Raw genomic sequence first — 27079 nt, forward strand, 5'->3', positions numbered from 1 at the left:
TATGTAAACATTCGATGTGACACGTGCTAAAAATAAGCAAAGTGAACCAAACGCCCCCTAATACCTGGATTTTGCATGGAGCTTCCTATTTCTATGTTTTCTATTCCAATTTATGTTTGTGTTATGTATTTGGCTAAGAGGGTCCCGGTCAATACCTCAAGGTCTGCACGGCAAGGGGATGCAAAATCGCAATGCATGACAAGTGCAGTTGCGCGTGTTCAAAAAATGGGAAGAAGACTAGAAGAGAATTACTCCCTTTGGATTCGGTGATCGAATAGCGGCGGAAGGACAATCTTACGCTATGGCATGTCATCTACCTGAACGAAAAGAATGAAACATGGAGCATGGAAGACGCTGTACTGCGCGTCAATAACTGGTAGTGCTTCATGTTTGTATTTTCGTGATATAAAACCGAACTTCTTTTCTGAGATACTCCCTCCGTTCTAAACTGTAGATCATTTTAACTTTTCTAGATTCATAGATATTATTATGCACCTAGACATATACTATATATAGATGCATAATAATATCTATGAACTAAAAAAGTTAAAATGACTTACAATTTGGAACGGAGAGAGGAGACACTGGACCAAGGTATCATATATCAACAGTTTGTTGGTATATAAAGTTTCACTCAGCAATCATCACGCTAAAGTTAGGCAGAAATCCAGCTCAGGTAGATCTTATGCTTCTATGGGAGCGCTATTTTAAGCGTGCAACAACACTAAAAATGGTAACTGTGTTTTTTCTCGAATAAAGAATGATAATTGTATGTATAATAAAATATTAAAAGAGGCCTCACCTCCACCGAATTCCGAAGGATTGTAGAACAACGCATTGCGAGGCTTGCTTAGTTGTAGCACATGCATGCCAACTTGTATTCCTTAGCTGTCCATGTGGAGCACTAGCTTCAAATTCTTTTCTTCTCGTCAGATGCACAAGATGCTCGGTACGGTGGACCATAAACCCTATAAGGGATATGCACTGGTCTTTTTCCCTAAGATGGAGTGGAAAGTAAACTATGATTTGCGACTCATTATCGCTAGAGAGTCGCCTATGGAAACTTTAAGACTTTGAACTCTAGGACCCGTTTGGGACAGAGGAATCCAAAATAGAGGAAAAGAAAAAAAAACGTAGGAAAGGAATATGAAGGGAGTATGAAAACAGAGGACTGGAAAAACGCAGAAAATGATACGAGGTGTTTTTCCAGAAAATGATATGAGGAGGTGTTTGGAACATAGAAATTGCTAACACAGGAATTAGATAACTAGGAATGAGGAAGAAAATATTACGACATTAGATTACAGTACTTTGACATACATGAACGTGAACGTGTATGTTTAAGATGGTATGAGATTTTTTACAGGTGGGACCTTGACCCATGAACTCAGTCGACCTATGTTCAGCATACACCATCGTTCTTATCCATCACTACCTTATCTGTTACCTCTTCACCTCGGTTTTTCTGAATCCCCATCTCGTAGCTCGCTCCCAGGGCTCCAATGGAGCCGCTCCATCCATGCCCTCGATGTCCTCATTGTCAAAGCAATGGAGAGCGACCACAGCTAGGAAGGCGTGGGACTGTGGGAGCAAGCCACGGCGCCCGGATGCTCTGGAGAGCGGCGTGGGTTGAGACGCTACGGCAGCCGGCAGCATGGGAAGCGTGCGGCTGCAGCAGGACAGCAGCACCGCCGGCGCCGGCGCCGACGACTCTGACGACGGCAGCCCGCTCGTTGGCTCTTCTGTCTTTCTGTAGCACCACACAGCCACTCCTCCGCGCTCTATCTCCCTCAGCCGCGCGAGCACACCTTGAGAGCTTCCACGGAAAACTTTGGCTCCGAGTGGATGTAAAAATTCCTGCGTTTTGTGGAGCAAAGGAAACATTTCCATAGGAACGGGGAGCTCGATTCCTTCGTTCCAAACGGTACATGATGTCAGCCTGCCGAAACGGAATGATAATAATGCAATATTATATGCATTACATTTTACTATGATGGACTAAGGATTGTACCTGTTGCTTGAACATGTACAAACTCTTGTGAGTTACATCATCATCTTCATTTGAAATGTTTCATTAATTTAGGATCCGTTTGGTACTCTTGCCAGATACTTATATTGCTTTGCCAAGTAAGGATACGTTTTTGGTAGAGAGAAAAAAGCTTTTTGCTCGGCAAGCTAGCTCAGCCTGGCAAGGAAATCCTGCCCCGTGCGGGTGAGCCAAATCGGATCTCCCGCGCCGGCAAGGCTCGCTCGCTCGCATTGTGTGCTTCCGCCTGTGCCCAAATCGAAGATCCCTGCTGCTGGAGCTCAGTTCCTGATTCGACGCGCTACTGTGCCGAGCAAGCAAAGTTTTTCCTTGCCTTGATTTGCCATGCCAGATTAGCCTATCTTTGCTAGGCAAGGCGAGGGTTCCAAACGAACCCTCAGTGTTCTTTGAAATAAAATCTTTAATGATTATTCTACAATCAATTTTCTTAGGCGTGTCAGTATATCACTCTCGGGTGCTGTTTGTAGCCAATGCATGAAGTATTTCTTGTTTCATGGTAGAAAGCAAGTCACAGGAATGCTCCGTCCGTTGATTCAGGGGGTGTTTGGTTCCGTAGGACCTCCTAAAATTCATGTCATATCGAATGTTTAGATACTAATTAGGAGTATTAAACATAGATTAAACCAATTGCACAGATGGAGACTAATTTGCGAGATGAATCTATTAAACCTAATTAGTCCATAATTTGACAATATGGTGCTACAGTAAATATGTGATAATGGTAGATAAATTAGGCTTAATAGATTCGTCTCGTGAATTAGCCTCCATATATGTAATTAGTTTTATAATTAGCTCATGTTTAGTCCTCCTAATTAACATCTGAATATTCAATGTGATATAAATTTTAGTCCGGACTAAAGAACTAAACACCCTCTCAATAGGATTGCGTGGATGATCAATAGAACTCTATATGCAATAGTTGTACTAGGAAAACAATCATGTAGCTTAAATAATTAGAACTAGAAGACTGGGCTTCCTCCAGTGACCAAAACTGCCCAATCTATTGCCCTTGACCATCACCCTCCTCCTCCTCCCAATGTACTGAGCGAATGCTATCTGTCGATATAACTTTAGTTGCTTTATAGCTTTAAGAATGGAGAGAGTAATATGTATACGAGACTTTTACTTGGAACTCATAGGTTATATCGCAAATGGTTGGCTATGGAAAACATTACATTAAAGAAATACGAAAGTTAGATAACTCATTTTAAAAACTCTTTAAAATGTTTTATCAGTGCCTACGTTAGAGTATTCTGATGCGCAAATAAAAATAGCATGCTATCTCAAAAAGTAAGAATACTTTAGTTTTGACTAAGCTCTACAAATTCAATAAACTGAAATCAGCGATAAAGCTGCTTTGTCGTGTGGAAAACGGAATTCTAGTAAACAAAAACTCGGAAATTATTCGTTTCAAAAAAACTTGGAAACTAGTTCCGATCTGGATAACGAAACGAGCCAGACTCCGACCCGGCCTCGGCCCGAACCAACCAACCAATCAGTGCCCGTCCGCATCACGCCCTCGTGGCCCCGCGGCCCCCACCGCCTCACGGCGCGTTCTCCCTACGCGTCTCCCCGCCTATATTTTATCTGGCGCCCGCCTTCCCCAACCCGAAAAAATATCCCCAATTCCCCACCCCAACTCGCAACCCTAATCGCATTTCGCCGCCTCCACCCCGTCGACTTCTCCCTTCTCTCGCTAACCCTAGCCCAGCCCACCGCGAGATCTGCCCCGCGAGAGCAGCCATGGCGGATACGCTCGACATGACCCTCGACGACATCATCAAGAACAACAAGAAGAGCAACCCCTCCTCTGGCGGGGGCCGCCGCAGCCGCGGCGGATCCGCCTCGGGCGGCGGCAGCGGCAGCGGTGGGGTCGGCCCGACCAGGCGCCCCTTCAAGAGGGCCGGGAACAGGCAGGCTCCCTACCAGCCGCCGAAGGTACGAACGAATCAAACGGGCTAGTGGCTCCGCGTCGCCCGGCGGAGGATGCGGGGCTTCCGACTTCGCTGAGTCGGGCGGCACCGCGGGAGGAGGTGGTCGGATGGTTTTCTCACGTGGTGACGCGATCGATCCAGGCCCCTGACGCGGCGTGGCAGCACGACATGTACCCCGGGGTCGCCGCTGGAGGAGGCAGCGGCGGGAGGGTCTCGGCTATCGAGACGGGCACCAAACTCTACATCTCCAACCTGGATTTTGGCGTCTCGAACGAGGACATCAAGGTATATGCATCACCGGCTCGAAGAGTGTTATGCTTCCGAGCATTTAATTGTGCGCAAATTCCGTAAATAGCTGGTTAGATGTGCGATTGGCTTATAGATTCTTTCAGATCTTGCGCTCCTGAAGATTGAGCCGGTCACATGCCTTTTTGGGCTATCTTCTAGTTAAGATCTATTGTATGATGTAGTAGTTGCGACGTCACCTGTATGACTTGTAATTGTGGTGTTTCTCTGTGATGTCTGGTTAACGGGTGTAGATGCTATGCTGTGATCTGCAGTTAACATGTGTGCTTATGCTTGTGCTTCTGAACAAGGTGTTTAGATCTGGCAAAGATCTAATCCTACATATTGCTTGTTCTTGATTTTCAATAACACAGTGATTCTCCCATGGCGCTATATGATTGAAAGTATTTATAGTTTGCTGCCTGCTTCAAACACCTAAGACTATGCTCCTGTTTTATCCTCAGCTTGTCATGAGTTCTCAGTCTGTTCATTTTGCTGCTTCTGGTGATGTATGAATTTGCTGAACGTCATCTAAATTTCTGTACTGTAGGTGGCAGTTCTGTATTTTGAGATTTAACTTATGCTAATTGTTAAATATTTAATTTTGTGAAGTCATGTTCTAGGAGTTGAGATCAGTGATGCTTCTGTGGATCATACAACATCAGATTTTAAACACTAGCTCACTACTTTCATATGTATTATGATGCAGGAGCTTTTCTCCGAGCTAGGTGATCTAAAGCGATCCTCAATAAATTATGATCGAAGTGGGAGGTCCAAGGTACAGATGCAGACATGCAGTCTTATGGTCTCTTTCCTGTCGCTTACCTACATGGTTTTCTGATCTCTTACATCTTGATTTTTTCTTCAGGGAACAGCTGAAGTTGTATTTGCAAGGCGTGCTGATGCTGTAGCAGCCGTGAAGAAATATAACAACGTGCAACTTGATGGGAAGCCCATGAAGATAGAGATAGTTGGGACCAATACTCCAACAGCAGCTGCTGCTCTTCCAGTCGTTAATGGAGGCCAGGCTAGGAATGCTGTGAAGAGGTATATTTTCACCAATTCATGTCAATATCAAATCTGTAGGGGCATGTTTGGCAGTATTAAGAATAACTAAAGGGCATTATGTTGAAAGTTTATTATTATATCAGTTGTCTGATTGAACAACATTGCCATCAATTTAGACTCATATGTCTGTCAATTTGTCAAGTCAAATGAAGTGATTTCAATTGTAGTATATATTTCTTTTATAAGTGCTTAATGGTAGTTTCCATTGTGCTGTAGGCTATTTTTTGCATGTGCCAAAACTGGGCATACATTTCAGGGTATTTGGCAGTGTTGAATCTGTATTTTTTTAAGGCTTGGAAGTTCATATATTTGTGTCATGTGCTAGTTCATCTAAAAAAAAATAGTTAGGTCAGCGGATCATTTTTTGTAATGCATTGAAATGGCTATGGTGCGTTTTACATCTTCTAATATGCAGTATAATTGGTCTTTTACTTGTATTTGTTATGTTTCTTTTTCCTTTTAAATAATTTATTCACTTTATGTATAGTCCACTAAGTCATATGTAAATACTACAGTGCACCGAGGGGTGGCCCAACTGGTATGCCGCAGCGTAGACCTCATCAAAGGGGTGGTGGAAGGCGTGGTGGTGGATCTGGTGGTCGTCGTGGCAAAGAGCGTAGTAAGCCAAGGTCTGCTGAAGAACTTGATGCTGACTTGGAGAAGTATCATGCTGATGCGATGCAGACCAACTAAATACCTTCACCAAGTTGGTATTCGACGTCAAATATGAAGGGCATTAGTCCTTTCATTCCTTCTGTTTGTGCTACTATGTTCTGGGGACAACAAAACCTTATGTTTGTGGGGGTCTTGCTTTACTGAATTTTATGTGTTTACATAGAACTAGAGTTAAGTGGGTGATGCTGAACACTGCTATGGAAATTACTTGGTTACCTTCAGTTTCTGTATCTAATGCTGCGGAGTGAAGAATCATCCAAGTTGCTCCGCCTCCGCATGTGAAAGTTGATGTATGAAGGCTCTCTCATTTGCTTTGACCCTCACCATACGATACAACATCATTGAGGTAAAAAGGACCGGACTTCAAATGTCCCCTGGTGATCTTGTTTCATGATTTTATCACGATGTGATGTTGATCAGATGTTTGCTGTACTGGTTCAAGCTCCAGCCATCTTAGTAGCAGGTATGCATGTTTTTCTTTTGATTTAGTCCTTTCTGTTGGTTATCATATTTATATTTGTTCGTTGTGTACATGAGGTTAAGGCTCCCTTTTTTTCATATTGCAGGTGGCTGTCCCCTTTTTATTATGAAGCATTGCGATATTTATTTTGGGCATCTTAAGCGATCATCTCTGGCACATAAATGGTTCGTACGAGCTAAGAGGTGCCTCGTTCTTTTAAAAGTTGATTCCTTTCTTGCATAATCCTCATCGCTTCAGTTGTCAACAAGTCATTGTGGATCTGGCTGTCGCTAATCTGATTGAAACATCATGGTTCAAATCCTGCTTCAAGATCAGCTATTGGTAGTTAGTGGTAGCTGTGAGTAACTGTTGATGCTACTACATCAACGCTACTACATCCTTTTGGACTTTGGCTCTTTGCTTTCTTATATTTTGGTGCAAGCATATGGGCCCTCTATGATGGTTGATCTCAACAACTGTGCTTGGTTGAAATTATATCAACTTGCTTGAGGATGCACATGGAGTCCTGTGCCTCTTGCCCTGAAAATTAGTTTTTAACTTTAGACTTCCTTATTTCTTGCCTGTCATTGTGGAGTTGGAACTCGTTTCAACTTCATTTCTGGTGGCAATCTCTCAATCATCCTGGCATCCCAATTCTGCATGGGATTACTGGAGACCATGGTTGACTTGTGGTGATGGTATTTCTTGTTATTGTGCTGAGGTCGACAGTTTCAGTATAATTGGTATATCATTTTTGCGATGTGGGGTGATGATTGTGGGAACAATTCTTTCTTTTCATTATTCCTTCGGTTCTATTGCAAAATGTTTTAATCTGTTGTGCTTTTACTGGGAATGCTGCATGGTTTTATCCGAGGATTGGAATTATAGTAACAGAATAGTTGATTGACGGTTTACTTTGCCAGTTTTAGTTGTGCTGTGATACAGTTGTCGTTGACAGTTTTAGTTTTGGATGAACTGTGTTTCCGGAAGTCTTGTTTGACAGTTTTATAGCTCTGAATTGAAAGGTTTGCCTAGTGTGGACACGTGCTACTGGTGCCTTTCGTAACGTTTTTCGCTTGGCATATCGTGTTGTCACTTTTTATTTCCATATATGCATACTGGGGGAAAGAAGGGGGGACAAGGCAGCGATGTGTGCATATTGATGGATCACGAGTCCATGCTGAGAGTTACGCCATGGAACCATCAGATCTCGAGTCTGGTAACGTCGCGACCTAGCTGCAAACAGGAAATTCCATTATTCCACGCGCATGCGGAACGCGAACCTCCAGAATAGCTAAGGACTGCCCCATTTAGCTCTTCTGGCAAAGCGAACCGATTCGCTTTTCCGGCAAAGTGACCGACCAAGGTGGCCAGGCGTCGCCAGTCGCCGAATGGCACAACCGCAAGCCATAACCAGCCAACATTCACGACAGATGGATAAGAAAACATTATCAATGCAGGTGCCTCGAGGAATACTTTGCATTAGCGACCAATGCACAACACAAGGTAAAAGAGCTGCCTACAAACACCAAAATAACAAAACCTAAACAAAAACCAATGCACAACACAAGGTAAACAAGCTGCTTACAAAAACCAAAATAACAGAACCTAAAAAAAAACAATGCATAACACAAGGTAAAAGAGCTGCACTTGACATTTTGTATAATGATGAAATAAGTCAGTTTGAAGCGTCCATCATCTCATCGATAACCAGGTCTCGGCACATCGGCCACTGTAAAGAACATCTATACGTGTAAAACACGATGCGTGACAAATGACCTCAACACCTCCTACCCTAAATCCTCAATTAGCAGGAACCTTCCTGTTTGGCTCAAAGACGTACTTTATCAAAGAATCCTTGATGGACAGCAGCTCAGGGAACTCAGCCTTCAATTTCGATGCGTCCATCTCATTGTTACTTCTGGGAGCAACTATAACCTTGGCCTGCTCTTCAAGTGTGAAGTTGGTCCACTTGAAGTCAGGATTGATATACTTCCTGTACATCTCCAGAATCTCATTGTGGTTGACGACGCCAGGGTTGGTGAAGTTCCATATGCCCCTGCAATCCCGCTTCGCCATCTCGATGGAGAAAGGCAGAAGCTCATCCAAAATTGTCATGCTGTTGGGAATGTTCACCACCTTGTCGTAACGAGCTATCTTTGTGATGAAGTTACGAGGGTTGCTTAGATCTGATGATATAGGCATCCTGACTCTAAGAGTACACACATTATCATACTCCTTCAATAGCTCTTCCACCTGCACAATGTTTACCAGTACAAAAATTAGATTCAGACATTATGAAGTAAATGAAATTTTTTATATATAAAGGAAAAAAAAGGAAACTCACCATTGCTTTAGTTTTAGAATAGAAAGAACCTCTAAAGTTGGGTGTGTCTTCCTCTTTAAAGCCAATACCAGACCCTTCAGGGTGCTTAGCATCATACTCAAATATACAGCCTGTAGCATAATTAATCATGAGCAAACCCTGCTCACAACAAACATCAGCAAGATTCAAGGTGCCCACAACATTGGTCCGGATTGTGTCCTGTTTGTGGGTCTCGCACCAGTCAACATTTGGTCTCCCAGTGACCCCAGCAGCATTTAAAACGTGAGTCGGCTTCACATTTCTAATGTCCTCCAACAGCTGAGAGCGCTCCTCCAAGCGTCCTTTCCCGTACTCATATGGTATTCCTTGCTTCTCACAAATCTTTCCAAGGAGGCCACCAATCCACCCAGTCCTACCATAGATTAAGAACTTGTAGGAAGAACTTTGGGGGGCATTAGTGGTGCTTTTGGTACTGGCTGCAGGAGCTGTAGTGCTAACTTCAGCTGGTGAAGAAAACAGAGACTTGATTTCCTCAGTCCAGTTATGCCTTTCAACTCCAGGAGTCATCAGCATCCTTGGATGAGGGAGCAAAGCACCAGCTACATCTCCCCAGTAATCAGGATTGGTGGTGTACCATTCAATTGTTTTCTTCAAACCCTCTTCCCAAGGTGTGCGCTCTGCCCATCCCAATCTCTTTAGCTTCTGATCATCCAAAAAGTACCTCTGGTCGTTGAAGGGCCTGTTCTCAACAAACCTGATGACTTTCTCAGTATCCAAACCAAATAGCTTGCATATGTCCTTGGCCACATCAATCACCCTCCTCTCCTTCACAGTACCAATATTATACACATGTCCAACCTCTCCTTTGTGAAGAACCACTTCAAAAGCTTCAGCTACATCCTCACTGTACAGGTAACTCCTGACATTGGAACCATCTCCATGGATTGGAAGAGGCAGACCTCTCATGGCCAAAAGAATGAATTTGGGAATGAGTTTCTCAGGGAACTGGTTTGGCCCATACACATTGTTCCCCCGAGTGGTAATCACAGGAAGACCATAAGACCTACCATAAGCCATCACAAGCATTTCAGCCCCAGCTTTTGTTGCCGAATATGGATTTGTTGGAAGCAGCTGTGAGGCCTCATGGTTGCCAACCACAGCATCCTCTTCGGTTTCTCCATACACCTCATCAGTACTGACATGAATAAACCTTCTGATCTGACCAGTAACCTTGCAAGCCTCAAGAAGGACGTGGGTACCATATATGTTGTTCTTTGTGAACTCAAAGGAATTGCCAAAAGAATTATCCACATGTGTCTGAGCAGCAAAGTGCATGATGGTGTCAATCGACTCTGTGACCAGAAGGTAGTTTACCAGATCAGCACTTGCAATGTCACCCTTGACAAACTTCAAATTTGGTGAAGACCGTGAAGGGTTGAGGTTTTTTAGGCTAGAGCAGTAGTCGAGCTTGTCGAGGACAACAATCTTGTAGTGCGGGTAGTTCCTAATCAGGCGGTTGGCTACATGCGATGCAATGAAACCAGCAGCGCCGGTTATGAGAATGTTCTTGGGCTCATAAGTCGCCATCCTTGTCTCCTAATTCTCTGACCTGTTAATTTGTTAGAAAACATAATGAGATCAAGGGGCACTCTTACACTGACTGCTCATCAGCTAAAGTTGAGGAACCGAATGACAGAAAAGTAAGAAGCAGAGATTTGTCGCAAACATGTGAATTGTTTTAAGCAACCATAACTAGAAAATACATAAGCAACTAAGTAGTAGCAAATGTAGAAGTCGAATCTAATCTGAAATTTAACATGGATCCCCAGAACAGGCAAACTCTATATTCAGACACGTTGGCTTCACGCTCTGGCCACTGATTATTAACTACTAACAGAGTTTTGAACGATACGCTACCAGGGATCATTAATTCTACGAGTAAGGAACATTAATTTGGTGAGATAGAGCAATGTACTAGCCCGCGCAATCCATCGACGGGCACGCGCCCATCACGCTACCAATATCTAGGGAACCAACTCAGGCAACGCGGCGGCAACCAATTCCATTGGCCGCCGCTTTTCTACGGATGGTTCGCGATCGCCGCCGACCGAAGCAAACCCGGAAGCAGAGCGTCGAATCACTCTGCGGCTCTGTCTATCCGCGCGACCTCACTCACGTGGGCGGCGGGCCGCGAGGATGAGATCCATCGCGCTCGCCGACACCAGGAGCCGACATAAGCACACGCTCGAAACAATTCGGGAATTCGCGAAGGGGTTCAGATTTGAGAGCAGGAGAGCAGGGACTCACGAGGAGCGGTGGCCGAGATCCGGGGAGGCCGCGGTGCCGGCAGAAGCGAACCGAGCCGAGCCGGGGGAAGCAAGCAAGCCTGTCGCGGAGCCGAAGGCACGGTCGCGCGCTCGCGCGGGGCGCTGCGGCGGAGATCACGGACGGGCGATTGATGATGCCTCCTCTGCCGCGACGGCGCGTTGCGAAGCGAGAGCGGGGAGGAGATTCGAGAGGGAGGGGCCCGGGCTGGCGACTATAAAGCAGGTGACAGGGGAGATCCTGATGACCGACCGCTTCGCCGCGTGGACGCGCCAGCACACGCCTTGCTGCCTGCTCCCTCCCTGCTCTAGTGTGCTCTTGCTGGCGGACGGAGTCGCGGCCGCGGCCCGCAGCGGTGCACGGCACAAGGCAGGCCCAGTTTCAGGCCTTGTTTACTTCACCCCCAACTTCCAACTTTGACACTATGCAAAAAGAAGATTCCTCATCACATCAAATTTGCGGTACATGTATGGAGTACTAAATGTAGACGAAATCAAAAACTAATTGTACAGTTTTGTTGTACTTTGCGAGACGAATCTTTTGAGCCTAATTAGTCAATGTTTGGACAATAATTCACAAATACAAACGAAACGCTACAGTTGCGCATTTATGGCAAAATGCTAATTTTACCACTCCTAAATTAGGAACTAAACAAGACCCGGCTATGGGCGGACGCGGACGTGGGGCGTGAGCGTGACGGCTGACGGGGGAGTTGGTAGGTATGCGGCGCGTCGCACGACGCGGATGGGATGCGGATCTCAGCAGCGTCTCTAGAGATTTTTCTTTTGTTCGTTTTCTTTTGGATGGACTCCACTCCACGCTCTCGCCACCGACATAAATACGACGCGCGTGGGAACGTAAAAGAGCAGGTACAGCAAACTCCGACGTGGGTGAGAGAGAATAGAGGAAAGAGAAGAAGCTTGTCGTGGCCGGCGTCGCCGAGCGATTCGCCCATCTACGTGACTACCAGGCGTCCAGTTTGTCGATTTGTGGGACACTTCATCGGTGGTGAGCTCGGGAAAGACGCAGCTGGATGGTGGAGCACCCTTCGACGAAAAGATAAGTGGTGTGCTTGGAACCCTTGCCGCCGCTCGCCTCGCCAGGCAAAGCAAGGCAAGCTCCGAAGGGAGCGTTTGCTTTCCTTGCTGCTACTTGCCTTGCCTCCCCTGCAGCTCCATCCAGCAGCGTCGGAGCTCGATTCGGCAGCAGCGGAGCTCGATCCGACCATGGTGGAGGTCAATCCAACAGTGGCGGAGGTCGAATCGACAACGGCTGAGGTCAAATCGACGGTGGCGGAGGTCGATTCGGTGCATGCAGAGTTTGATTCAACGACGACGGAGCTTGATTTGGTGTGCGTCTCGATTTGACGACGGCGAAGCTTGTTGCAGCAGCTATGGTGTCGATTCGACGGTGGCTCGAGCAGCCCACACAAGCACGCGAGCGGGCGAGCGAACCTTGCCCACACATGAGAGTTGATTTTGACTCTCCTGCATCGGCAAGGATCTCCTTGCCAGCCGAGCAAGCTGGCCGGGCAAAGAGGCGAGGCGAGCCTCCTGCAAGAGTACCAAGCGCGCCCAAGATATGTTATTGGTGGGTCCCATCATAAAAAATGTTTCTTGAAATTTGTGAAAAAGACTAATTGTTGTATGCAAGGTTGGTCTACTGACGATCTGGCTTGTCTGTAAGACAAGTTTATTGGGCTTACTCTAGTAACTGACGGAGCTTGTTGCTTGGAACGGAAGTGTTGGATCCTTCGTAGCTCAAGACCTAAGCGACGGAACCACACGCACATAACTGACGGCGCTTGTTGCTTGTCAAAAGTAAACGAGGTCCGTCAAACGAAATAGTATTATGTTAGGAGATGATGGTTGGATATGCGTGCAGCCACGCTGACAGTTTCCTAACGCTATGGATACACGGTACGAAAATACTACTATCATCGAGATCCTGGACATCAGGTGGTACTAGGCGTTGACGGAAAACACGAACGGTGCTGAATGTCTGAACATAATGAAAAGAAGACGTTGATTCTCATGTGTATAGTTCCCATACAACAGGTCCTGATTGATTCTCATGTATCAGGAATTCAGGACCAGCCGCCGTATGCATGAAATGCTGCTATGTTGCTTGACCTAAGGGAAAGGGAAACCGAAGAAACGGTCAAACGACGGCGCTGCCTGCCAGCCTCGCACGGCGTCGCCCCTTGCCCGTCAGGTACGGGTCGCGCGTACGGCAGCGAAAGGGCTTCGTCAGCGGTCTCTCGGCCAGGGCGGTGCCGCCGTGCAGTGCAGCCACCGCCACCAGCCATGCAACCGCATAGCCGTCAGGGGGCATCTGTTGCCGATTTATTTTTCCGGCAAGCGACCAACCAACCGCAACGTACAGCTGCAAGCCACAACCATCCAGCAACCCACCATGCAGCGCTAGACAAAACACAGGTAGATCGGGGATAATGGTTCAACATGCATGCTGCTACCCAGGGCGCTGACAACCTCCATCAACCCACCAAGTGACCAAGGACAAGTTGGTGAAGTGCAACAAAGAACTAGAATGCACAAGACCATGTACAATAACTGCTCTCTGACAGTTAACATATAATGGAATAAGTTAAACCAAAGTGTTCATCGATAACCACGTCTCAGCATATCAGCCACTGCCCACTATATAGAACATCTAAGGATATCTACGTGTTCTGTAAAAAAACATGATGCGTAGCGGAACAGAATGACAGAAAAAAAGAGGTATGCCTGCCATCGCCTCGCCCCCAGAAGAATCGACCACAACCACGAACCACCAGGCAACATTAACTATTTTAGTGTCAAACAATAACCAATATAAAGAACCTCAACACCCACGTACCCTAAATCCTCAGTTAGTAGGGACCTTCCTGTTTGGCTCGAAGACATACTTGATCAAAGAATCCTTGATGGATAGCAGCTCAGGGAACTCAGCCTTCAGTTTCGATGCGTCCATCTCGTTGTTGCTCCTAGGTGCAACTATGACCTTGGCCTGCTCTTCTAGTGTGAAGTTGGTCCACTTGAAGTCAGGATTGATGTACTTTTTGTACATCTCCAGAATCTCGTTGTGGCTGACAACGCCAGGGTTGGTGAAGTTCCATATGCCCCTGCAGTCCCGCTTCGCCATCTCGATGGAGATAGGCAGAAGCTCATCCAAAATCGTCATGCTGTTGGGAATGTTCACCACCTTGTCGTAACGAGCTATCTTTGTGATGAAGTTACGAGGGTTGCCTAGGTCTGATGATATAGGCATCCTCACCCTAAGAGTACAGACATTATCATAGTCCTTCAATAGCTCTTCAACCTGCACCATGATTAACAGCACAGAAATTAACTTTCAGGCATTATCAAGCAGTAAAAGGAATTCCACTGATAAAAGGAAAAGCAAAGTGAGCTTACCATTGCTTTAGTTTTGGAATAAAAGGAGCCTGTAAAGTTGGGTGTGTCTTCCTCTTTAAAGCCGATTCCAGACCCTTCAGGGTGCTTAGCATCATACTCAAATATACAGCCTGTAGCATAATTAATCATGAGCAAACCCTGCTCACGACAAACATCAGCAAGATTCAAGGTGCCTACAACATTGGTGCGGATAGTGTCCTGTTTGTGCGTCTCACACCAGTCAACATTTGGTCTCCCAGTGACTCCAGCAGCATTGAAAACATGAGTTGGTTTCACATTTCTAATGTCCTCCAAAAGCTGAGAACGCTCCTCCAAGCGTCCTTTCCCGTACTCATATGGTATCCCTTGCTTCTCACAAATCTTCCCAAGGAGTCCACCAATCCATCCAGTCCTACCATAGATTAAGAACTTGTAGGAAGGCTTTTGAGGGGCATCGGTGGTGCTCTGGGTACTGGTTGCAGGAGCTGTTGTGCTAGCCTCCACTGGTGATGAAGCCAGAGACTTGATTTCCTCAGTCCAGTTATGTCTTTCATCAACACCAGGAGTCATCAACATCCTTGGATGAGGGAGCAAAGCACCAGTGACATCTCCCCAGTAATCAGGATTGGTTGTGTACCACTCAATTGTTTTCTTCAAGCCCTCTTCCCATGGTGTGCGCTCTGCCCACCCCAATTTCTTCAGCTTCTGATCATCCAAGAAGTACCTCTGGTCATTGAAGGGCCTGTTCTCAACAAACCTGATGACTTTCTCAGTATCCAAGCCAAAGAGCTTGCATATGTCCTTGGCCACATCAATCACCCTCCTCTCCTTCACAGTACCAATATTATACACATGTCCAACCTCCCCTTTGTGAAGAACCACCTCAAAAGCTTCAGCCACATCCTCACAGTAGAGGTAGCTCCTGACATTGGAACCATCTCCATGAATTGGAAGGGGCAGACCTCTCATGGCCAAAAGAATGAATTTGGGAATGAGTTTCTCAGGGAACTGGTTTGGCCCATACACATTGTTCCCCCGAGTGGTAATCACAGGAAGACCATAAGACCTACCATAAGCCATCACAAGCATTTCAGCCCCAGCTTTTGTTGCCGAATATGGATTTGTTGGAAGCAGCTGTGAGGCCTCATGGTTGCCAACCACAGCATCCTCTTCGGTTTCTCCATACACCTCATCAGTACTGACATGAATAAACCTTCTGATCTGACCAGTAACCTTGCAAGCCTCAAGAAGGACGTGGGTACCATATATGTTGTTCTTTGTGAACTCAAAGGAATTGCCAAAAGAATTATCCACATGTGTCTGAGCAGCAAAGTGCATGATGGTGTCAATCGACTCTGTGATCAGAAGGTAGTTCACCAGATCAGCACTTGCAATGTCACCCTTGACAAACTTGAAATTTGGTGAAGGCCGCGAAGGGTTGAGGTTCTTTAGGTTGGAGCAGTAGTCAAGCTTGTCGAGGACAACAATCTTGTAGTGTGGGTAGTTCCTAACCAGGCGGTTTGCCACATGCGATGCAATGAAACCAGCAGCGCCGGTTATGAGGATGTTCTTGGGCTCGTAGGTCGCCATCTTTGTCTGCTGATTTCTAACCTGTTAATGTGTTATAGATCACAATGAGATAAGGCGTACTGTCACAATGATGCCTCATTTGCTTAAGTTGAGAAAATAATAATACAAAATGAAAATACAATAATAATGATGTAAAAAAACAGAGATCTGGTTGCAATTGATAGTCAAATAATAATAGTAGGCTAGTAGCAACAAAATGAAGTAAACCATCACTAGAAAATATGGACATAATTAATTATTAGCAAATGTGGTACTGGAATTTAATATAAAATTAACTTGGATCCTTAGAACAGGCAAACTCTATAATCAGACACTTCAGCTTCATGCTCTTGCCGACTGATTTCCAACTTCTATGCTACGCAATTAACTCTTATCACTAAGGATCATTAACTGTACGAGTGAAGTAAGTGTCATTAACTCTGCGGTAAGGATCATTAATTCGGTAAGATACGCAAAAGGCAGACCACCCTCACCACAATATCCTAGCCCAGGCAGGCAATCATCAAAGGCGCGCGCCCATCATGATCCACAAATCTAGAGAACCAACTCACGCAACGCAACGGCAACCAACCAGCTCTATCGGCCATCTCTTAGCTACGACTGAACCGCCTCGCCGCCGCAAACCCGGAAACACTTAACGCCGGATCACGCTCCCTCACTCACGCGGGCGGCGAGCCGCGAGGATCAGATCTATCGCGCTGGCCACCACAAGGAGCCGAAACAAGCACCGGCCCGTAGCAATTGGAGAATTCGCACGATCAGATTCGAGAGCAGGGACTTACGAGAAGCGGGTCGCCGAGATCCGTGAGCCCCGCGGTGGCGGCAGAACCGAACCGAGCCGAGCCGGGGAGCGAGCCTGTGTCGGAGCCGAAGGGACGGTCGCGCGCTGGCGGCGATGCCCGCACGCGCGTCCCGGTGCGGTGGGCGGCTGCGGCGGGGGACGAAGCGAGCGCGGCCGGGGCGGGCGATGATGCCGCCTGCCGCGACGAGCAACGGGATGGATCGAGAGGGCGGGGGCGGGGAGGAGATCGGGAGGGAGGGAGGGGTGCCGGGGCTGGCTCACTTAAATGCGGGCCGCGTAAGTCCTGACTCCTGACTCGCTTCGCCGCGTGGACGCGCCGTCCGTTTCGTCCAGCGCACGCTGCTCCCTCCCTAGTCTTGCTGGCGGACTCGCGGCCGCGGTGCCCCGTCGCCAAACCCACCCCCAGCTCAGCAGCAGCTACGGAACGGAACGGATGGGCCGGGGCGTGCGTGACGGGGAGTAGGTAGGCGGCGTCACCCGCGCGGCGCTCCACGCGGATTGATGCGGATCTCAGCAGTGCCTCTAGAGATTTTTTTAAAAAAATTATATATTCTGCTTTCTTTATTTTTATTTGGATGAGCTCTAGTACACGATAGTCGATAGAGATCAGTAGCGACGCGATTGGGACGTAATCCTGTTTCTGTTGTGCGCTATAAACCCCGTCATCTTCTTGGAGATAACGGCGACTCTAGATGGCGGGCAGATGGCGCCACCGACATCGAGACGAGACGGCGTGCTACGGCGTGGGCTGGTAGTCGTAGCTCGCGGTCGCGGCGCACGTGCTGCGGTTGCTTGGAACGGAAGCGTTGGATCATTCGTAGCTAGTCCACGATGGGGCCATGTTACCAGCTAGAGCTAGGAGTATACACTAACTAACAAAATGCAAGGGTCGGGTGGTTTCGCACTGACGAAGCTGGAGCCAGATCTGCTCCCACCCCCGTGCGGTGTGGGAGTGGGAGAGTCATGGCTCGCTGCTCCTGTTTCCATCGGTTGGATCACGCGACCGACGCGGGAGACCGGTGCGATCCGAGTGAGACGCAGGGAAGCTTCGTGACGCGTCCTGTTTCGTTTTCACCGTGCGTAACGCGCAGTTGATTATCAAGAAAATTTAGGCCTGTTCGCTTCAGCTTATAAGCCGGCTGAAAAGGTGAAACGGCTGATTTGTTGTGAGAGGAAAATACTGTTTGGTGGCTGATAAGCTGGCTGAATAAGCTAAAGCGAACAGGCTCAACACGCGCTGTCAAATCTGCCGTGCCAGCACTGAAAGGAAGGTTCTGCCGCGAAAGGTAAAAGGAAGGTTCTGTCGTCCCACGGAAGGAGCTGCGCCTGACAGCCGGCCACCCGTTGAAGAATCGCAACCGGAGGTCACCAATCAGATCTCAGCACGACACAGCAGGTTGCAGCACGTTGCTTCGGACCTTCTGCTGCTACTGCTGCTGCTTGTTGGTAAAGCGCCAGACCAGACTGGACTTCCGTTTGCCGAAACACGGTTCAGAGTCAGATCTCTGCGTGACAACGACAGAATGGGCATTTGTCCATTACACAAACACCAAGTGTGCAGTTCAGTGCAGCCATGTCAAGCTGATTAGTGGTTACTATCAGTCTCAGACAGCAGCAAGAAGATTCAAAAGCTCAAAATGGTAACATTGCTATAATCGATTCAGGGAGTGCATAGGCTACAAACACAAGTACCACAAGATCTGCGGAAGCAGAGAGACGCAAAACGGCCGGCCCTGTATGGGAATTCTAATGATACAATCTTTCAAGGTGAACGACAAAGGGTGTATTCGGTTTATTGGAACTCAAATTCCGTAATGAAATGGTGGCCACGAATAATGACGAACCCAACTATGAGTATGCTCCTCCCGTGGATATCCTTCCCCCAAAAGCAGGGTGGGTTTATGCCTTCTTGGGCACGGCAAGGCGCTCCCGGAAGTCGTCCTCCATGAACACCAAGCCATCGCGCAGGACGACCTTGGGCTCCCATCCAAGAACTTCCTTGGCCTTTGTGATGTCTGGCTTCCTCTGGCGAGGATCATCAGGAGTGTTCTCGGTCATTGTCACTGTCACTTCGGGGTTGATCAGCTGCAAAGTTAAGCAGGCATGTCAGTAAACCATCAAGATTTACAAAGCTTTGCAAGAAGAAAGGATTGCCATTATATAATATCCAACTTACCTCCTTCACATTCTCAGCAAGTTCCAGCATGGTGAATTCGCCTACACCACAATGAATTGCAGCCATTTAGCAGAAAGAAGACGAAACCCAACTTCTTGACCATAGGAATGCTTATGACAAATTTATAACGCAGACTGAACTGTAAACTGTGTGGCAACAAAAGTAATACAGAGATGAATTTTACCTGGGTTACCCAAGTTAATCGGTCCAGTGTTGTTTCCATTCATCAGCTTAATAAGACCGTCAACCTATAATGAAGAGACGTAGTTGGTGAGATCATGCACCGACACAGTTATGACGAATTGTGAATCAATTTTTACAAATGCAATGGAAGACAAACCATATCAGCGACATAGCAGAAACTCCTAGTCTGTGTTCCTGGCTTCTGGACAGTCAGGGGTTCGCCACTACAACATTGCGAAAGAAAAGGATAAGCCAACAAAATCATCTGGACACAAGTTGGGAATTAAAATAAAAGAAACCCAACAATTATTACCGAACAGCCTGAGCAATGAAGTTGCTAACAACACGGCCATCATCAATGTTCATCCTAGGCCCGTAGGTGTTGAAAATCCTGGCAATCCGGATTTCTGCAGACATAGCCGACAAATATTATAAGGACAAATCGTAAACCCAAAATTATCAGGGAACAAAAAAGGTCTACGAGCTAATAGTGAAGTTTAAGTGCACAAATAAAGTATTACCAATGCCGTGCTGCCTGTGATAGTCGAACATCAGTGTCTCTGCTACACGCTTACCCTCATCATAACAGCTCCTGACTCCTGATAGAAAAAATAAAACAAAATGGTAAGAGAACTTGAAAGTTAAATTATGAAAAGCAGAGGGAAATATTCCATTTGTCAGATGAACAAATTTACCAATTGGGTTAACGTTGCCCCAGTAGGCCTCAGTTTGAGGGTGCTCAAGCGGATCACCGTAAACTTCAGAGGTTGAAGTCAACAAAATCCTACAATTGAACATAAATTCCATTAGATATAGTTTTTCACATGGAGGCATTGGAAGAATCAATGGGCATGATCACCGACCTAGCTCCAACTCTCTTTGCAAGTCCTAGCATGTTCAGGGTCCCAATAACATTTGTCTTGATGGTCTGTTCAGGACAGTACAAACATTTCAATACTATGAACGGTCAGGAAAAACTAAGAAATGGTAGTGCCTCTCACAGAGCATACCTTAACAGGATTGTGCTTGTAGAAGATTGGGGAAGCAGGGCAAGCAAGGTGGTAGATCTGGTCAACCTCCACAAGCAGCGGTTGGGTGACATCTAAAACAGTGAGAACAAATTTACAGCGTAAGTGCACAATTCATGAGGAAGAAAATACACTTAAAACGGAACAGCTGAGACGAATGATTTGTTAAACTGTTTTTCCAAGAGGAAATGAAACTATTATTGGAGTATATGATCCGTCCCATCATCACATTTTTCGTGATCAGAAATGAAGAAAGTAACACGAGCAGTGTCAGAAAATCAACTTGAATGCACATGCTTCTCCAAATATGAGTTGCCATTAGTAAGTTACAAATCAATAGCCAATGACCAATTAAGAGAAAAATAAATTTAATTCACTCAACAGACAAGTCAGGACATGCAATTGGACAAGCATTGAATATATGACAAAATAAATGCATGGTACTTCAATTGTCATTGACTACCCATGATTTTCAAATTTTCAGGGACTTCTGAAGAAGACGAAAATAACTACAACTTCTAATTGCGAGTATAGTACTACAAGTCAACAAGACAACAACTAAGGCTCAATAATAAATTCAGAAAATATTAAGCTCCATTCAACAAACAACACAGGACATGTAAGGACAAGCACAGAGACAACATAAAGACATAGCACTTTATGTGTCATTGACTATCCAAGATCAATAACTTTCAGGATGCTCTGAAAGAGAAGACTTAAAGCGATGTCAACATGATATTGAATTTGTGGCTATGCAGAGTCATAAGGTCCACTGCGGATTTACAGCCAAATGTCTTTAGGAATGCATAGTTAACTAGTTATTTTACCATGACGGATGAGTTCAAATCTTGGGTGTCCGATCCACTTCTTCAGGTTGTCTTTTGAACCAGTGAAGAAGTTGTCAGCAACAATGACCTGGACACAACAGAACAGGGTCAAATAAATGTCCGAAAGACAGGATCTGTAACAAGGATACTAGAACTCAATGGTTTCTCCACTTTAAATATGAAGCATGAAAAACACTAACGTAAATAGCCCTGGATCCTTTCGAACAGCACTCCACATGAGTCGGAAACTATTATGAAGCTCAAAATGGAGTACCTCTAACAGGATCTCTAAAGCATTGACAGTGGATCTTTGTGATCTTTCAAAATCCCAAATAGATCCACAAAACAGATACTCTGGACTAGAGCCATGATGCAGCTTGAGCTCTATAAATTAATGCACACTTTGCTGCTTGATCTCACTCAATTCAGTGATCACTCACATTACCAATCAGATCCACAATAAGTACCCAACGCTCGAGTAAAGCTTCGAGCTAAAGCTTTATACAGTGGCCCCCACATGATGCAAAAGTAACCTGAAAGCTTGCTTCCCAGAGATCTGGCACAATTATCAGTAACTCATGTCCCTTTCACGTAGATCTAGACCGACTCGGTTCCTGGCCTTATCACTCAGATGAGATCTAGACGCCCTCCATCAGAATGGATTTGACCCAACACATGAAGCAGGCCCGATCCCGCAGACCTACGAGCAATGAACATGCTACGGGATCTCGCCAGGGCGCACGTACCTCGTGCTTCTCGTTCTCCATGAGCTTGTCGACGAGATGCGAGCCGATGAAGCCCGCCCCACCGGTGACGAGGATCCGCAGATTGGCCTGGATCAAGCAGCAAATTGGCACCGACAATCAGGATTCGGAGCACGCGAACACAGCCAGGCCACGCGGCGAGGGAGATCCGGCGACGGGATCGCGCTCTCACCTGGAAGAACTTGGAGAAGCGGAGCGGCGAGGGGGTCGGCGGTGGGCGGGTGGTGTGCTCGCCGTTGCTGCCATTGGTCTCCTTCTGCGCCATCGCGGGTCACGCACCTGGTCCGCCCAGATCCAATCCAAACCACCCGTCAGCGGAAACAAAAAATCACGCACCGAAACGAGACAGGATGAAACGATCACGGAATTCTGCAAGCAACGAAGCGTGCGGGGGAGAGGACGGGCGCGCGCGGCGCTCACCTAGCAGCTGGCGCAGGGGATTGGGCTCGGCTTGCTTGGCCTCGGACACGGGGAACGGGCGGTTTGAATCCGATTAGACTGGGGGCGGCCGACGAGGAGGCTTCCCAGATCTGAGCCGTATTTATAGAGCCCGCGCTGCGCACTCCCCCGGGCACAGAGAGAGGAGATGCAGGCACCAAGCACCACCGACTGCTGCTACCAACCGGGGTAATCAACCAATCTAAATCAGATCTCACCACCCGACGCCACAATTAATTCCTCCCCACTTTTCGATCTGGTGCCAATAAGAAACTCGCAGTCCGTGCAGGGAAGGGGACGAGGAGGGGGGAGCAGACATTTGCGCTTCCAATGGAAGCAAAGGTGCCGGTGCCCGCGCGCCAGATTCCAACGGGTGCCGCGTGCGACCGACGGCGACAGCGCAGCGCGCCCGGACCTGGACGCCCCCACCGTCACCGCGCCTTCTTTGTTTAGTGGCGCGATTAGGCGCGCGTTAGGTGCGATCTGGCGGACTTCGGAGTGGGATCGGTCGGGCCGTCGACGGGAGGCCCTTGACTTCCCTGGGATGGCGCGAGGCGAGCGGGTCGGGGGGCTTCGGCTTCTTCTGGTTCTGGCGCGCGGGGCAACGAGTTGGAGCCGATGCGGCCCTGTTGGCCGGGGTCGGACCCGGTACGTGCTGTCGGGTACGGCGGGGAGGCGTGGTGCCGACGTGGTGGCGAGTCGTTGCTTGCGACATACGGCGCGCGAACGCATCATGAGCCGTAGGCTTAGGCTAGAGGCCTGGCGGCCGCGATTAGTTGTGTGGGCGCGGCTAGATTAGATTAGCGTGAGCGAGCGACATGGGATTAAAGGGAAGTCTCAAATTATGATACTGGATTACTGTCTGAATGAAGATCAAGAGCTCAAGGCAGGGCACCGGGATAAGAATATTCTATGAATTCACGTCGCAGTCCAACCTAAACCACCAACAAAGAAGTGCCAACTTGTTTTAGCGAGCCGGCACCAGTGGGTGGTTACGCAGAGTGATGAGAGTAACAGATAGCAGCATGTGATCGCAATTGCCTCCGTGAATTTTAATCTTGGGGACGTAGAACCGGGCTCCGCCTCACCCATTTTTTTTGTGGCGCTGCAACATGCGTTAGTTGTAGCGATTTTCGATATTTTCTTCTGTTGGGACCTGCGTTTCGTCCTTGAGCTATTTGGCGACGCGTTACTGTTACCTTCTGTTCTCGGCGATGAGTTAGCGTTACTGTCACTCTACTTGCTTGAAGCAGATGCCGATTGACCCAAATGATTCAGAGAGCCGCTCAAAGTCTCAAACAAAAGGAGTGAACTCTTGCCCGCATCAGAAGAACCTAGTCGAGTAGGGACTAAGCATCGTCGTCTGTGGGTATAATAAGCAAAGGTCAACGGCCAACCCTCCCAGCAGATCTTAAAACGAAGGCACATCGTCATACGCAGACCGATGTAAAAAGAACAAAAACAAATCCAGGCTTTTGTGGGCTGCTTCAAGGTGCATCGAGATATTCCTTGCTTCAGACATGAGATCTTCCATTCCACGGTCCACACTGGAAGTGGAAGCCCATGTGTTTCCCTGACTTCCCAGCTTGACCTGGGGAGCTCCCGAGGTCAGCTCTCGGTCACTAAGGGGGTGATCGGTAGCCCAGCTCGCATCATCCAACGCACCGGTCTGCAAGGTGCAGGTTAGCTTTGATCGGTTGATAGGCTGCGTATTTTTGCTGCGTGGTCTCGTTCGGATTCCCCCTCAATCCCAGTCAGCATTGTACGCAAAATTTGATCTTCCTCACGATTCAGGATAAGATGATACAGATAAGGCAACAGACTCCACTTGCAGCCACACAAAGCAACCTTTCATGCAGCCAACCAATCAACAACTCTCTCCATCCTGGCTCAGGCTATACGCAAACTAATCAAGTTTGCATGTATACTTCTGTACTGGACACGATGAGCCTGAATCTCGTCACCATCCTGGACCTCTCCTTGAATTGCAACCAATCACGCGGGGCCTGAGCCTAGCTCGCACCGGTCATCCAAGCTATGTAGATGCAACATGGTAGCTATGTACATGCAACATGGTATTATTTGGTTGCCTGTTTGGCCAGAGCCAGGACGCGCAGGGATGATGTTTGGTTGCCTGGATGTACTTCAACATTCAAAAGAGACATGCAAACTAGTTTGTTTGCTTAGCTGCATACATGCTAGGTTTGGTCACCTCCTGCATCTGGTGGTTTGCTCACCTCCTACATCTAGTGGTAAGGATACTAATGTCGGGTTCATGAGGAAGTCCAAGTTACATACAATTGCAACTATCAATTATATTATTTTCCAAACTAAAAAGAGAATGATTATGGTTTGAACAACTATTATGAAATCTTTAACAACAAGCACACAACTTTGGCTTCAATTCAGGCACCGTAGGCTTGTCGTCCTTCTTGAGCTGACGACCATACAAGGTTGCCATAGCTTCATCTCTTGAGTTGAAGCGTTAGTAGCAAGCACCCTTGAAGCCATCAACTTGTGTATGGGCAGCCTCCTAGCTAGAGAAGGCTCCAGTTTGGCACCCAGTATGAACAATGTACCATCTCATAGCTAGATAGAAATCATGGAACATTAGGCATGAATGGGAAAAAATAATCATTATTGAAAAAATTATCATTGCAAGGAGACATGTGCTCAGTAAAGGAAAATATATCATAGGTAAAAGACATGTGCTTAGAAAGGAAAAATAGCCCACATCATTGGCTTGGAGACATGTGCTCAGTAAAGAAAATCATAACACAGGCAAAAGACATATATAACCTGGAAACAGTAGCACATCATAGACCAATAAACACATGCTCAGAGAGGTTCAGAATAATATGTTAAGATCAATGGTAATGGACACAATGTCAGATTGCCAAAGACAAATAAAACAGTAGCATCAGGGTGAGTGGCATATCTAAGTCACTAATTATACGCTAGAGTTAGCCATAGTTAGCAGAGAGATGATCAAGTGAACTGTACAAAAGAATGCAGGATCATGTCGACTGCACATGTAGAGGAGTATACCCACTACACAATAGACCACCAGCAGGAAGGTATGCACAAAAGAAACCACCACTGCACCAGATCTGACCCAGGAGAGGATCACTGCACAAAAGAGGGGTCATCCACCATGCATAGGCCCTCACATGTAGTAGTGCTTGTCCAAGAAGGTCCTCAGCCATTGAACACGTTGAGAATCATTCATCTTCACAAAAGCAGACCCCTAGGGCTTGTTTTCAAGCAACTGGCCATATGCAACCATCAGAGCTTCCTCAGTGAACACAGGCATGAACATGACTGTACCATACAACTCAGGGTGGGATTCTCAACCTTGGTAGAACGAATAGCATCTGCAACATTGTTCATTGCATCAGTCATGCCAGTGAACACAAGGACATCCTCCTCTAACAGCATAGACCTCTTTCTCTTGCTTCCAACACCAACTTCTAACTTGGTTCCCTTAGCTGGCTTAGTTTTGCCACTCTTAAGTTCATTGGGTAACTCATTCTTGAGTGAGCTCTCAGGAAAGTTAGAAGGAGTACCAAGAGCCTCATTTGATCCCATAGCATACTTGCCTGTTGCCTGACCATTACTGAAGATGATCATCATCTCCTGGTAGTGCAGAATTGGCTTGTTCAGGTACTCATCATCCTTGGGGTGTGCCTGCCATTACATCAACTTGAAGTTAGAAACTATAACTCATGGAAATATCATGTGCAATAGCATGAACAAAATAAATGATCATTGAACAAACCTTGATGTGGCCATTGTAGTGCTCCTCCTCAAGTACAATCATGAAACTATCCTCATCAAACAAAGTTCCACTTAGCTCTCTCAGTTTGAAGATTTTAATCCACCTCTGCCTCCATTTCCTCAGGTAATTGTACACCTGTGTGCCAGTGACCTCATTGCCACTGAACTCCTGAAGAGCCTTAGGAACCTGGTTCAAGTGGACTTCTTTGAATCCTTTATCAATCTTAACACCAGTTGAAATCAGCTGGCATATGCGGCAAAGGATAAATCCAGATATCACATCTGTCCATCTCATAGCAGGCCTCTGCCAGCTTGCACAACTGGACCAGCAGCAGCAACCTGAAAGAGCATCTAGGCCCTTAGTGAGTTTTGGTGTGTTGAATGACAACTAGATTAAAGGTCTAATGAACTTGTTAAGCATGTGAGTGGGTATAATGTTATTGATGAATAATCTTTGTGGGAAAGATTCTATTAAATGGCTCATATGATGAAAAGAACAAGTGCGATACATGGCATTGTTCATCTAAGCATGAAAAGCAAAAAATTGTGTTAAAGATGAGTTGAGGCTTGTTTGATAGCTTTATAGTGCAAGATTGCTTAATTTGAAGATTAATGTCATAGTAATGAATATTGTATAATCCCATGATGTTCATGTGTAATCTATTACAAGCAAATTAAGGTGAAGATAGAGGCATGATGGCATTGGGTTATTCTTCGATCTCTAAATAAAATGAGAAGCTTATTAGTAACAAATGGAATATTGAAGTCAAAAGAAGATATGATCTCAAGTGGGTTTCATTCTTGATGTCAAAATAAAGCTAGACTCAAATGTGGTAGCAATTGGATGAAGGAATCAAGCAAGAGATTAGCAACGAGGTACTAAGCAAAGTTTGGTCAAGTGGTGACTTGGCCATGAGCTTTGCTAGGGTGAAGTGGCTAGTGCTTGGAGGATTTCGAGGTATCAAGTCAAACCTTACCG

At 46.6% G+C, this 27079-nt stretch overlaps 4 protein-coding genes and 1 long non-coding RNA gene across 5 annotated transcripts; 1 reads left to right on the top strand and 4 right to left on the bottom strand.

Annotated features, from left to right (window-relative positions):
- Window positions 1-1244: 1244 nt before the first annotated feature.
- LOC117838409 (uncharacterized) lies at window positions 1245-2301 on the bottom strand. The gene is made up of 2 exons (XR_004636617.2): window positions 2012-2301; window positions 1245-1910 (listed from the first exon to the last, which is right to left on the bottom strand). It is a non-coding gene; the product is annotated as an uncharacterized lncRNA (long non-coding RNA).
- Window positions 2302-3651: 1350 nt separating this feature from the next.
- Window positions 3652-6230, top strand: LOC117838407 (THO complex subunit 4A). The gene is made up of 5 exons (XM_034718427.2): window positions 3652-3985; window positions 4123-4266; window positions 4976-5044; window positions 5135-5313; window positions 5850-6230. Exons 1-5 carry the CDS (start codon window positions 3791-3793, stop codon window positions 6025-6027), a joined length of 765 nt encoding a protein of 254 aa, XP_034574318.1. The 5' UTR covers window positions 3652-3790; the 3' UTR covers window positions 6028-6230.
- A 1865-nt stretch (window positions 6231-8095) lies between these two features.
- Window positions 8096-11340, bottom strand: LOC117838405 (trifunctional UDP-glucose 4,6-dehydratase/UDP-4-keto-6-deoxy-D-glucose 3,5-epimerase/UDP-4-keto-L-rhamnose-reductase RHM1). Its single transcript, XM_034718425.2, has 3 exons — window positions 11103-11340; window positions 8817-10404; window positions 8096-8725 (listed from the first exon to the last, which is right to left on the bottom strand). The coding sequence occupies exons 2-3, from the start codon at window positions 10380-10382 to the stop codon at window positions 8273-8275; spliced, it is 2019 nt and encodes a 672-aa protein (XP_034574316.1). The 5' UTR covers window positions 10383-10404; window positions 11103-11340; the 3' UTR covers window positions 8096-8272.
- Window positions 11341-13685: 2345 nt separating this feature from the next.
- LOC117835855 (trifunctional UDP-glucose 4,6-dehydratase/UDP-4-keto-6-deoxy-D-glucose 3,5-epimerase/UDP-4-keto-L-rhamnose-reductase RHM1) lies at window positions 13686-17139 on the bottom strand. Its single transcript, XM_034715167.2, has 3 exons — window positions 16888-17139; window positions 14537-16126; window positions 13686-14441 (listed from the first exon to the last, which is right to left on the bottom strand). Exons 2-3 carry the CDS (start codon window positions 16103-16105, stop codon window positions 13989-13991), a joined length of 2022 nt encoding a protein of 673 aa, XP_034571058.1. The 5' UTR covers window positions 16106-16126; window positions 16888-17139; the 3' UTR covers window positions 13686-13988.
- A 1387-nt stretch (window positions 17140-18526) lies between these two features.
- LOC117835856 (UDP-glucuronic acid decarboxylase 6) lies at window positions 18527-22603 on the bottom strand. Its single transcript, XM_034715168.2, has 13 exons — window positions 22306-22603; window positions 22058-22164; window positions 21868-21954; window positions 21122-21209; window positions 20277-20368; window positions 20130-20194; window positions 19962-20050; window positions 19788-19865; window positions 19580-19673; window positions 19424-19490; window positions 19268-19331; window positions 19084-19124; window positions 18527-18992 (listed from the first exon to the last, which is right to left on the bottom strand). Exons 2-13 carry the CDS (start codon window positions 22148-22150, stop codon window positions 18807-18809), a joined length of 1044 nt encoding a protein of 347 aa, XP_034571059.1. The 5' UTR covers window positions 22151-22164; window positions 22306-22603; the 3' UTR covers window positions 18527-18806.
- Window positions 22604-27079: the final 4476 nt, after the last annotated feature.

The sequence above is a fragment of the Setaria viridis genome, chromosome 9, assembly GCF_005286985.2.
Source record: "Setaria viridis chromosome 9, Setaria_viridis_v4.0, whole genome shotgun sequence".
In the NCBI taxonomy this organism is placed as follows: domain Eukaryota; kingdom Viridiplantae; phylum Streptophyta; class Magnoliopsida; order Poales; family Poaceae; genus Setaria; species Setaria viridis.